Below are 12224 nucleotides of genomic sequence, written 5' to 3'. Positions count from 1 at the left end.
GTGAAGTGCTTTATACTTGTGTTTATGTTCGCTCAGGTGTGTGTGAGTTCTCTGTGGCTGTAAATTCCTAAAGCTTTGTAATTATTTGTAACGCTCTCTTTGTCTAGGTGTGTTTGAGCTGCTACGAGTGGTGACCCAGTGTGGCCACCTGGTGGGGGACACCATTGTTCAGGGTAGTGCCACCTCCCACATGGTGCCTGTGGAGCAAGCTGATGGTAAATTTGTATGTGTGTGTGTGCACATCTGATATAGAGAGAGCTGGCGATGAATAGATTGTAGTCTCCAGTTCTCTCCTGATATTAATCTGTGGGCGAGTCAGTCAGCCCAGACATGTACATGTTCTGACAGGTTTGCGAGTCGTTCTTGTGTCTTCATGCGTCACATGTAAAGTAAGGTTGGGCAATGTAAGTTAAAACTGTTGTTTCTACAATCTACTGGGATATACATTAATGGCAGCATTAGTAAATATTCTCCTGGTGAATCAGTCTATTTATCCGAACGTCCAGCTGCAGAATTCGTATTGCAATAAGAAATAGCTCTTTAAATAGTCATGTCGTCAATGTGGAATTTCAGCCAAAACATGCACAGATAGAACAAAATCGCTGACTTCATACAGAGGTAATGTTTGCAGAATTTGCTCCCGTGGGAGATGTTAACAGCCTGGGTGAGTCTAGACATGCCCAAATATAATGGCGCTCTGGCCAGCGGTCTTATTACTGCACCAAAAAAAAAACCAAACACAGATCACTGAAACTGGGTCGGACCGAGGCTGCGTCCAGAGCTGTGGCTCTGGAAATCGATGCAGAGTGCTTTGCATTGACCTTGCATCTGTCCATACTTTGCAAAAGCATTTGAATAGAGCATTAGAGAGCCTGTGTACAGTTTGATGCAAATCAGCAGGCTGTCCTGCATCTAAAAACGCAGGCCGACAGCTGCTGGAGAGGTTGTTTCATTTTGCCTCTTCCTCCTGTCAGAGAGGCTGTTTGTGAGTGAGTTGACACTTGGCCGGGGGCGGGGGGGGGGGGTTGAGACATCAGTATAATTAACACAAACAGCAGCAGCTACTAGTGGTTCTGCTCCACATCAGAGTTTACACAGGAAACAACATGGTATTTTCAAAGACAACAGTGAGTAAATAATATCACAGAGTGGAATATGAAGCCTTGAACCCTTTAAAATGTGTTTTGTTTTGTTTTTTGTTTTGTTTTTTGTCGTTGTATGTTTGTATATTTTAGTCACAGTTATTTGGACAATAACACAGGATCCTCACGGTCCTTGTGTCTGTCTCTGTCAGCCCTGTCAGAGAGCGTGAAGACGTGCGGGGCAGAGGCTCTGGCTCTGCTCGGACAGATGAAGCAGCAGGACAGCATGGCTGCAGCTGACAACAGTAAACTGAAGGCAGTTCTGGAGGCCATCCTGGCCACTGCAGAGGTGTGCACTGCTCTAAAATTTGACTCTGGTGCAGAAAATTGGTCACGGTGTTGTCAGACTTGCTATGTGATGGGTTACGTTACTGTTAACTGTTTCAGAAACTCCGTCCTCGGGGTTTGGAGCTGCAGCAAGGGGAGCTGGGAGATCTGGTGGAGCAGGAAATGGCTGCCACTTCCGCTGCTGTGGAGTCGGCTGCTGCCAGGATAGAGGTGCTCAAGTGTGCATGTGTGTGTGTTTAGATCATCTGATGCCAGATGTGTGTTTAAATGTACTTGATGTGTGTGTTTGTGTGTGTGTGAGCGTGTTTGTGTGCTGTGCGAAAATATTGCCCCCCGTTTCACTTTACAGCAGTATTAACTTCAAAGTGTTTTTTTTTTCCTCCTCTGTGCCTCTGTGTATCCCAACAGGAAATGCTCAACAAGTCTCGAGCAGTTGATACAGGAATCAAGATGGAGGTCAATGAGAGGTAAAACGCAGCATTGAGCTGGGAGCAGAGAAACTTTTTTACTTTCCTGTAACATCACTGAATCATTAAGTTCGAAAACACAGTCATCAAATTAGCTGAATACTTGAAGAATCTTCCGTCGAAATGAGTTTAAAGAGAGTGCAAGAAGATTTGAACTAGATCTTCCAAAAACATCACCCTCATTACACTTACAAGAATATCACATTTTCCTGGAATAGAAACACAGCTGACCCACAAACTTTTCAGCTTTCTACAGCTTTTGTCTTGGTTTCTCTCCTCTCTGTAGCAGTGAGGTTGCACTGAGATGAAAGAGGAAACTGTAACTCAGGAAAACTGGAACTATCAGTGGCTAAAACCCAGAACAGCAACAACCAACCCTTGTGGCGAAAGAGAAATGAAAGTGGCTGAAAAAAAAAAATGAAGATTGAGGGGCCAGTTCATCTGTTATAAACAAATAAATACAACAAGCCAAGCCTCATCCTATTTGTTTGTGAAAGAGCAGACCACAAAATGCAATAGATGTAAACAAAGGCAATGGATTGGAAAAGGAAACAGAGATGCTTTTCAGCAGTCACATGATATTTCAGTGTAGTTGCAGACGGACACACACTGAGGGCTATGTATTCTGTAGTTTAAATATTAGCAATGCTGGAGCAGCTTCACAAACTGTTATCAGGTTACAGATGGGTTGCTTTACATTGTGCTGCTAACCGCTCCAGGAAGTTCAGAAATCTCTTGATTACATTATTGGGCAGAAGCTCGACTCTCTGCTCCAGATTTCACCATCAGAGCTGATTTGTTGCCTGCAAATAAATCTTCACTAAACCGTCCAATGATACAGGAATAGCTCTGTTTTTATGGTTTACATTTCCTCTCTGCGCAGCTGCTTGTACCACGTACCAATGTGAGAGTGCATCTCATCTAGTAATTAGCTTTGTATCCTTCATCATTTTCAAACTCCAAAGACAGAGAAAATGGTGTTTTATTCATCAAGGCTGCATAATAATTCTTTTTGTGTGTATATTAAGCCAATTAAACCACACTCCTGTTTCTCATTTCTCTCGCTAAATTAATTATTCATGTCAAAAGAGTTGTTTTCTCAATAACTGCTGCACCACTGCTGTGAGAGACGATAATGAAAAGAAACAAACCGCTACTGCAGCTACAAACACCGCTCTGATGATTTAGGTCAGTGGTGCATCGGTCATGCAATAACTAGACTGTGGGGAAACTATTTCCTAATAGAGAGGAGGCTGATTTCTTTCTGTGTTGAGATCCAGTCTTTCAAAATGAAGCAGGTGCGTATCTGATTTGATGATATGTATTTGGCTGCACAAGCTGAGCAGACCTGACGAGGGCCGTTTGCATCTAAGATGTTTGCAGGCACGACGCTGAACAGACTCGATGATGTTTTGCTTCCTATCAAATTTAAGAGCTCAGCATTAGCAGCAGCTACTAAAGAAAGTTACAGTGTGTTAGAGTTTTGTGTCCTCTGCTCTGTCGCCCCCTGCAGGATCTTGGCCTCGTGCACAGAGCTGATGCAGGCGATCAAGGAGCTCATTCTGTCTTCCAAAGATCTGCAAAGGGACATCGTGGAGAGTGGCAGGGTGAGTTATGCCGCAGTTTCTCTTCTTTGTTTCTTCCCAGAGTTAACAATAAGGTATAGTTTTGTGTGATTGTTTACAAAGGATTTTGGATCATTCTTTAATTCCACTATAACTTAACAGTTAGGTATAATGAATTTTTTAATGTTTACATTTCAAATTTACAGGCAGAGATCCTAATTTCTGGTCTGTTGTGTGTATCTAGTGTAAGATGCATTGTCCAAGAGATCTGTGTCCTTTAGTTCAAGGCCTAACAATCCAGTGCAACAATCCTAACTTCAATCACAAAACTTGACATCAGTCTCATTCTCAACAAAACCTGAACAAATGCAGCTCCACAAAGCTGCATATTCGTTGCAGGGCGTAGTATTGAATTGCACTCTGTTGCACAGATCTGCCTGATACTGTGTACAGGCTAGAGCTGAAACAATTTGCTTTTACTTGTCTCAAACTACAGTGAACTTAATATCTTTTGGTCTTGGACAGTTAGTTTGACTACACCGGACATTTGAATGCTGCCTTTCCAAATAATAATAACTGGCAAAGGAATCTATAATGAAAATAGTTATTCAATGCAGCCTCTGAACATGAGAGTTTAAAAAAAGTGTGTCATGTTACATTTATTTTAAGATTTCCTCTTTTGTCCACCAGGGGGCAGCCTCCATGAGGGAATTTTATGCCAAGAACTCCCGCTGGACTGAGGGGCTGATCTCTGCCTCCAAAGCAGTGGGATGGGGCGCCACGGTCATGGTGTAAGTACCAGTCCTCCCCTGAGTGTCTCCTACTCACAACAGAGCAGAGAAGTGCTCATGTTCATAGAGTTCGCAGCAGGAAAGTGTATTACCAGCAGCTGTGATCTCTCTGTGAATCTTTAATGTCCCGAAGGATGAAAGAAGTGACCTTTACAGGGAAGTCAAGAACAAACAAAAAAAACATTAAATCAGGTTGTAAGCAGGGACAGATCATTCAAAAATCAGATCAAGGACAGAACCTCAACATTAAAATGAACTGATTCAGTGAATCCCTCGAGTTCATTTTGCGCTGTGCCGTGTCATTCCAGGGATGCTGCTGATCTGGTGGTGCAGGGCAAAGGGAAGTTTGAGGAGTTGATGGTGTGTTCACATGAAATAGCTGCCAGCACTGCACAGCTAGTGGCTGCCTCAAAGGTGAGCAAACAATACATAGTTTTCAGTGGAGTCTTGGTGCGGAGAAAATAGGCAACAGCTATTTTTTAGTCCATAAATGTACAGAGAGCTTAAAGGGGAGGAGTGCATTTTAGTGTTTTATACAGGAAAATGGTAAAATAATTATGACTTCATGGTTTAAATTGAAGGAATGCAGGTATAAGCAGCAGCAGCAGCAGTCCCATGCTGTAGGTGTCATGTCTCTCGTCTTGTTTTCTTGTTCTCCCTCCCTTCAGGTAAAAGCAGACAAAGATAGCTCCAACCTGCACCGTCTGCAGCAGGCGTCCCGCGGCGTCACACAGGCCACCGCAGCTGTCGTGGCCTCCACCAAGTCGGGGAAATCCCAGATTGAAGAGACAGGTGAGAGAATCACGTTGAGTAGAAAGTTAAATTTGTTTGTTAGTTAGTTGTTTTTGTTGTCATAAATACAAAATGTCCAGTTGTTTTCTTTGCTGGTTTTAAATTCACAAAAGTCAAACAATTTTTTCTGTTTAACTTTAACCTATAAGGGCGAATGTAGACATATTGTGTTTTCTTCTTTGGTTGTGTTTCCAGATACGATGGACTTCTCCAGCATGACTCTCACACAGATCAAACGACAAGAGATGGATGCACAGGTAAGCAGCAGGATTTAGCAGAGCTGAAAATTCTGTTTTAAATTAAGTAGAGAAGCACATGTACAGTCGTTCTTTCTGACTTCTATTGGAGACAAGAAAAAAAATATCTCTCCCTTTTGGGTCATAAGACTAGAAAAACTTATTCTGAGGAGCTGAATTTCAAGCTCGTATGGTTCCTCCCACAGTGTAAGAAAAACATAGAAAGGTCTGGACCTGCTCACACACACACACCCACACACACACAGCCCATTGTTGTAAATGCACAGAGGGCTTCCATTTGAAGATTATCCAGTGTGTTTTTACGAGTTTAACTCAAACTTGTGTAAATAATGACTGTTAACTGGGATTTAGAAAGCATCCACACACGAGGCAAAGAGGAAAAAAATAAAAGAACAAGCCGGGGTTGTATTTACCGATCCCCAGTGTAACCTAATTTAGCCTGAATTACATTTTTGTGTTTAAAATAGAATAATTAATTGTAAATCAGAAGTGCCCTTGTGAGGAGAGTTAACAAGGACTATGTTGATCAAATATCTTTCATGATACCCAAGGAAAAATAAAAGGAGTTCGGTGACCTCTGGTTGGGCTCATATTTAAATTGTATGTGCTATACAGTGTTTTATATGAAGGAAACTATCAGTTATTATATAGTTAAAGCTAGTTTGTTCCCTCTCAGTCTGTCGCCATCTGATTATTTTCTGCATGTAACTCTGGGTTTTTCCGAGGTCTACGAGGGGGAAATAAAAGGCAAGGAAGGCAGGGAAATGACAAATGTGTCTTTGTCCTCTCCCTGTGTCTGTGTTTCCTCAGGTCCTGGTTCTGGAGCTTGAGACCCGACTGCAGAAGGAGCGGGAGCGTCTCGGCGAGCTGAGGAAGAAGCATTACGAGCTGGCTGGGGTAGCAGAGGGCTGGGGCGAGGAAGAGGAGGGTGAGGATAAAGAGCAAGCACTGCGCAATGAATGTACCCTAAAAATATTGTAGTATAAAATGACTGAAATCTGTCTTCTCCGTCTTCACCACAGGCACAGGTTGAGACCTGTCACCCCCTCCATGGCCCCCCCGCCCAATCCCCCTCCTCTACCATAAGACTGGCTTCTGTCTGCCTCTTTCTATTTATACACACACTTTTCAGTCTGTTTCTCCTTTGTTTTCTTCTCTCTTTTTTTGTTTGTTATCTAAGCCAAATGAAAAGGTGCTTCTTTTCTAAACCTGCGTCTCCACCCATTTCCTGAAGCTTCCATAAAGGACAGCACCAAGGGCTCAGTGACGAGAGGGGGGACAAATGGATGTAAGGGGATGGCGGGGGGGCTACAGCGTGGCTCGACTTCACAGCCCCATTCTCCCCCAGGACTGTGTTAGTGAAAAGCAGCGATGAAGTCGATCCGTTTGGCCGAGTATTTATTGTCTTCTTTTTCTTCTTCCCCGGTTTTAATTAACGAGGAGTCGCAGCAGAGGTGCTACGAGCAGGTCTACTCAAGACATCCCAGGATGCACTGCACAAGGGCCAAACTCTCAGCAGAAAGAGGGGAGATCAGTGACTGTGTGCCCCTCCACCCCAGCCCCAAAACCATGTCTCTGTGTAACATAGACGGCACACATACTCTCCTATTAAAACAAGTGTTTTTGGTCTACGTCATGAGCTTGTAAAGCTGTGGGAGCCTGAGTTGCTCTTCATCTGTCGGTGCAGTTTGACGTTCTCTTCCTCCCTAGTTTCTTCCTATTCTTTTCTCACTGTGAGTTATCACCTTGTTAAGTCCATACCGCTTCACTGGCTGGTTCATTGGACTTTCTGCCTTTCACCTCCTCACCATTGTAACGACCATGACTGTTAACTTCAGCTGACCCCCCCCCCCCCCCCTTTTTTTTTTTTCATTTTTCTTTGTTTATATTTTAACAGACACTTGCCTGGAAACTCTTAAAACCAGAACAGGGAAGTAGCACACAAAACAGTCTTTTCCCCGTGTGCTTTGAGACTGCCGACTACCTCATGCTACATCTTCAGAGGTCAAAGGTAGCAGTGCATCATGGGGGAGGTGGAGAAGTGATGCTCAAACACTAACGACAAGGGGTCATTTTTTTGTCATTTCCCCTTTTAAACGTTAAAGTTAGTAAAGGAGGGCAGTTGGAGAAAACCCTCTTTTTTTATATATATGTAGAAAAACGACACAACACGTTGAGGTCTGCTACTTGTTCAGTAATAAAGTGTTTATTTCTTCGCAACAGGTCGAGTCTGGACACAAACGCAAAGTTGTTAAATAAAGTTGAAGACCCCTTACTGGTGCATATTTTTAGATACGTCTTTCAGTTGTCAAGAAGCACTACTACAAACCTGTCACAGAGGCGGCAGCAGCTTCGCAGGTAGAGCTGGGATCCAGTCACACAATGAGCTGCTAATGGTGTTTTCTGACAGACGGCAAGTATCTGTTCCTCCTGGAGGCGTAATGACCCTGTCAGCAGGATGGCCGTGCTCCCGGTGGAGATGATAATCCCTTTTAGGGTATTGCAGGGGACAGGACTGCCCGCTGGGTCAGACAAATCTGCAGAAGGAGCAAATGTAAATCCTTAAAAGTTTGACATTTTCAAATCAGAGTTGAATGTTTTGATTTTCAGAGTTTGGGGCCATCCCCCTGCACAAAACCTTTATTAATGAAATGTTAAAAGATTTACCTGCGTCTTCAGATACTCTGCAGGAAGGATGGTGGACTGCAGTTTTATAAATCCTTCACTGTCTGCGTTGCCAGGACCAGAGTGGACTCTGAAGTATGCAGTACACAGACTGCAGTGTTTTCAATAGCTTCCTCAAGACCAAGTAGCTGTGTATATAAACTACAAGCCTTTTATTGTTGGAAATAATCTTTTGCGTTTTCTTTAATGGCATCAGTTTTTTCTTTGTTTTTTTTTTTTGCATCTCTTCAAGTACGGATTCAGTTTAATTGAATTAAGAAAACAAAATGGTGCACACGAACACCACGCATAACTAATATAAGTCATTATTTCTTCCATAAGAGGTTATTTAACAGAATTTCCTACTGAGACTGATGAACTGACTTTCAGCTGGTTTCCAGTGGACTCTGTGAGAAGACTGACCATGCCTTTGTGTAAAAACCATGGGATGAGTAGTCATCCGTTTTGAACCCATCTTATTTCTTCTTTGTGTTTGATGATGGCGATAACGGCGATTCGCTTGGAGTGTGTCTTTCTCTGTGTCTTAACATGCTTAGGTCTGACACTCCGCTTCAGCTGTGTATCTCTGAGAAGTTGTGACACTGGGTATTTAACAGATGCTGGTCAAATAGTATTTGCCAATAATTCTTAGAAACAAACAAAAACAAAACAAAACAAAAAAGGGTTGAACCGCTTGGAGCAGCAGGTGTCTGAATCACAAAAAGTGAATTATTAATTACACTTTGGAATATACACCGCCCATCTGCTGCACCAAGCAGGTTAAAACAAACAGCAAGTATTATTTGCAGTACTGTTGGCTCCTGGTCTTTATATTTAATAATGATTTAAGCTGTGTTCTGTCACTTCTCCCAAACGTGGGCAAAACCGTAGCTGATTTCATTAGAATAATTGTGTGACTGTAGAACAAAAAAATACCATGAAAGAAGGATACATCCACTTTTTGTGGTATTTCAAGTGTCTTGAAAGATGAATTGAATGCACCTTGAGTGATGTTTGGTTGTATTTTTCGCCCAAATATTCTTTATTAACCATCCAACTTTCTTTGTCTCTTCTTTCTCTCTTTGTCTGTCCGTCTCTCTCTCGGGTCTGTGTCTGTAGTCCTACCAGCTCAGCCAGCCTTTCAAACTGCCTCACACTGTAGTCAAAGAGAAACAAATACTCACATAGCAACATTGAAAAATATGTCTTTGTATGATATACTAAAACTTTGTTGGTGGGTTTGTTTTTATTTTTTCAGTTTTTAAAAATAAATATTTCAACTCGTTAATACAGACCAAAGTGGGGGACTGTGGTTTTTGTTTTACCTCCGTGTTGTTAGAGTAAAGCAGCTCCATTCAGCAATTATAAAATGTGATTAGTGAAGTGGGAGACGAAGAAACAAGTTATTTTCAGATAATTCAGTTTGCAGTGAATAGGCCTCTGACCTTTCACCTGGTGTTAAATGTATTTCCTCTGCGTAGTAGTATTCTTGGAAAAAATGGATGTTACATAAGAATCACAGATTGATAAACTGCCTCAACTGTTGTCGTGTAAATCCTCTTACCTGCTGATGCAACACGCGGTGAAAAACCTCAAAGAGTTCAAGGAAAATGAATAAGTAATTGCATTTCAGCTTTTATTTATTTATTGAGGAGATAACTTGTAGAATGATGTCATTATCGAGAATGTTTTCTAGGCAAACAATAGGGTACTTGTGTGTGAGGGAGTGGAAGAAAAGCAGGGTGTGTGTTTTGCTCAGTAATTGTGTTTTACAGGAGCAGTAACCTCACATCTACATCAGAGCGCAGCTAAAATCCTAATGCACCTAATTGATTTTTTTTTTTTTTTTTTTTTTTTTTTGGGAGGTGGATTCTTTTCCAGTAAAAGCATTGACTGCAATTTAAAGTGCTCTGCTGGCATTGAAGTGAAAATAAATAATTGTCAAATTTAGAAAGACCCAAAAAAAAAAAAAAGAACTTTGTAGAAGTCTGTTGCTTCCTCTTCTGCTCTGGTGTTGTAAAACACACAAAACAACCCCCCCCCCCCCCCCCCCCCCCCACACACACACACACAGATTTGTTAGAGGCATTGCAGGAATTGTGAGTAAATGAATCAGTGTAATCTGAAACCACTGTGCTGAGATTACAGAAATCCATAATCTGGGCTAAAGTATGCTCCAGGATCAGTCTTATTTCCTTGTAGCTGCAATGCAACAGACTCCCTCTGAGACAGTAACACAGAAAAACAGAACACACAACTGTGTGTCAGTTGTTACAGTGGAAACTGAGTTGTGTGGGTCTGGTGGCTAACTTCAGTCTTCGTTGTTGTTTAACTGTCTAACTCTTATTGCACTATTGTCTGAGTGAACATCTTGTCCTATCTCTATAGATCAACAGATTTCTGTGTAGCCAGCCCCTGATCTTCACAAACAGAGCCTTCACTCGGCACTACTTGTCCTCTGCTTCTCCCTCTGTGACACTTCATTTCATGTCCTTGTTCAGCCGCGAGCAGTTCACCTCTGATCTCATTGAAATGTAGTTCAGTATGCAGTAGTGCTGTGTTGTTTTGTTCTGTGCTGCCGTCCTGTCACATGGGTAATGTGGTGGGTGGTGCCCGTGAGAAAGACAGGCTGAGCTATTTATAGTCTCTGCAGTCCTGAGCTGGGCTGCTTTACAGCAGGTCTCCTGGCAGCAGCAGCAACAGCAGCAGCAGCAGCAGCAGCAGCAGCGTCTCCGTTTATCTTCGTTTATCTCCCCTCTGCTCTCCAATACAAGATCCACATGGGACCAACAAGCCTCACATATAAACATGTTTTAAATCAGCGGGTACAGTGACAGGATGGTTGTTCACAGTCACTCATGGGTGGAAATTTACCTATAATGGGCTGCACAAATAGCATCAACATCTGATCTGTTCTTTATTGTTGGAGCAACATACACAACAGATGACAGGTCAATGTAGTAATATGTCAAATATTGGCTCAAACATTAAGATAATTTGTCACAATGTTGGGTTCACAGTGTGAGATTGAAGGACTAAGACTGGACGGGTGTTGACATGATAAAGTTTGTTCCCTTATCACAACCACACAGAAATAACCGGCAAAATGAGTACCACGATTTGTTTTTTCCTATAAGAAATCTCCATTCTGTCTTTATAATGAGATAATTTCAAAATAATTTTCTGAAATTTATGTAGGCATTTTGCAACAAGAAAGAATAAATAATAAGTTGCTGCACAGGAATGAAGAAAAAGTAAACACAATTATCCAAAATACTTGAAACAAGTTGATCTCAATCGGAGGTCAGTAAACTTTTTTCACTAGTTTTTGGAAAAATTTTGACTTAAAACATTTAAACTGCAAACCACAATGACTTAATAAGAAGGAGATTTTTGCACTGTTGAAGCCAGTTGAACACATTTAAATCGGGTGTACAAGAGGAGACAATGACCGATAAATCATATTTTCAATTTCAGTGTGAACGGCCACAGTGTATCATTAAATTATGATTTATTTCTGTGGTTGACAGACCCAGTCTTGCATTTGTCAGCAGGCCCATCCTTTCCTAACAACCCTCCTGACCCCTCAGTCTCTGTCACAACAAAATAACTGCAACATAATCACATAACACCAAAGTGCATTTGTTAAAATCTACATTTATCCCTTTATATAATATCCCTTCTAACCTTTTCTGTAGATTTTCAGTTTTCCAAGAACATATTTGGCTCTAACACACAGCTATTTAGTCTCATTCCCACTTGAAATCCTAGATACTGTACTGGGAGTTACAGATGAGAGGTTAGGGGTGAACTGAGCTGGATTCAGGCCCGCAGCGTTTCATACTGTCACACTTTGGTTTTATTCACCTTTGATTTGACTTTGATTCGTATGAAAACAGCTGAGTTACACAAGCTGCCAAGAATTTCACCAATGCGGAATTACAGCTGAATTTGATTTAGTGGGAATTTTCAACAGTTCTTTTCAACTGGTTATTTTTGAGCATCTGTTTGCCTGGTAACATCTGATGATGTTGACATGAAGACATTTGACATTGAGTGATGGGGGGTTAAGCTTAGGGGACAGTCTCCTGAGTGTTTTTCTTGATTGCTGGACCACAGTAATATATAATATAATTTTTATATCTTTCATTTGTTCCCCACTTTCTATGGTTTAAATTGAACAATCTGGGCCATGTACACCTTCATTAACAAAAGCAAGTTTCTTTACTGACTGCTGTGAACTAAATTCTGTTTACAC

General features: G+C 41.7%; 1 protein-coding gene across 2 annotated transcripts in view; it reads left to right on the top strand.

Moving 5' to 3' along the window:
• Window positions 1–9258, top strand: part of hip1 (huntingtin interacting protein 1) — a 47101-nt gene extending 37843 nt beyond the window's left edge. For both annotated transcript variants that reach the window (XM_041045932.1, XM_041045933.1), the window contains exons 21-31: window positions 108–215; window positions 1295–1431; window positions 1530–1640; window positions 1839–1897; window positions 3411–3504; window positions 4153–4253; window positions 4562–4667; window positions 4922–5045; window positions 5241–5302; window positions 6113–6230; window positions 6325–9258. In XM_041045932.1, the coding sequence (XP_040901866.1) occupies window positions 108–215; window positions 1295–1431; window positions 1530–1640; window positions 1839–1897; window positions 3411–3504; window positions 4153–4253; window positions 4562–4667; window positions 4922–5045; window positions 5241–5302; window positions 6113–6230; window positions 6325–6335 (1031 nt within the window). In that variant the 3' untranslated portion in view covers window positions 6336–9258. The remainder of the gene's footprint in view (window positions 1–107; window positions 216–1294; window positions 1432–1529; window positions 1641–1838; window positions 1898–3410; window positions 3505–4152; window positions 4254–4561; window positions 4668–4921; window positions 5046–5240; window positions 5303–6112; window positions 6231–6324) is intronic.
• Window positions 9259–12224: the final 2966 nt, after the last annotated feature.

Source organism: Toxotes jaculatrix, chromosome 9 (assembly GCF_017976425.1).
Source record: "Toxotes jaculatrix isolate fToxJac2 chromosome 9, fToxJac2.pri, whole genome shotgun sequence".
NCBI classification, from domain to species: Eukaryota; Metazoa; Chordata; class Actinopteri; family Toxotidae; genus Toxotes; species Toxotes jaculatrix.
This window is presented reverse-complemented; position numbering and strand designations above follow the sequence as displayed.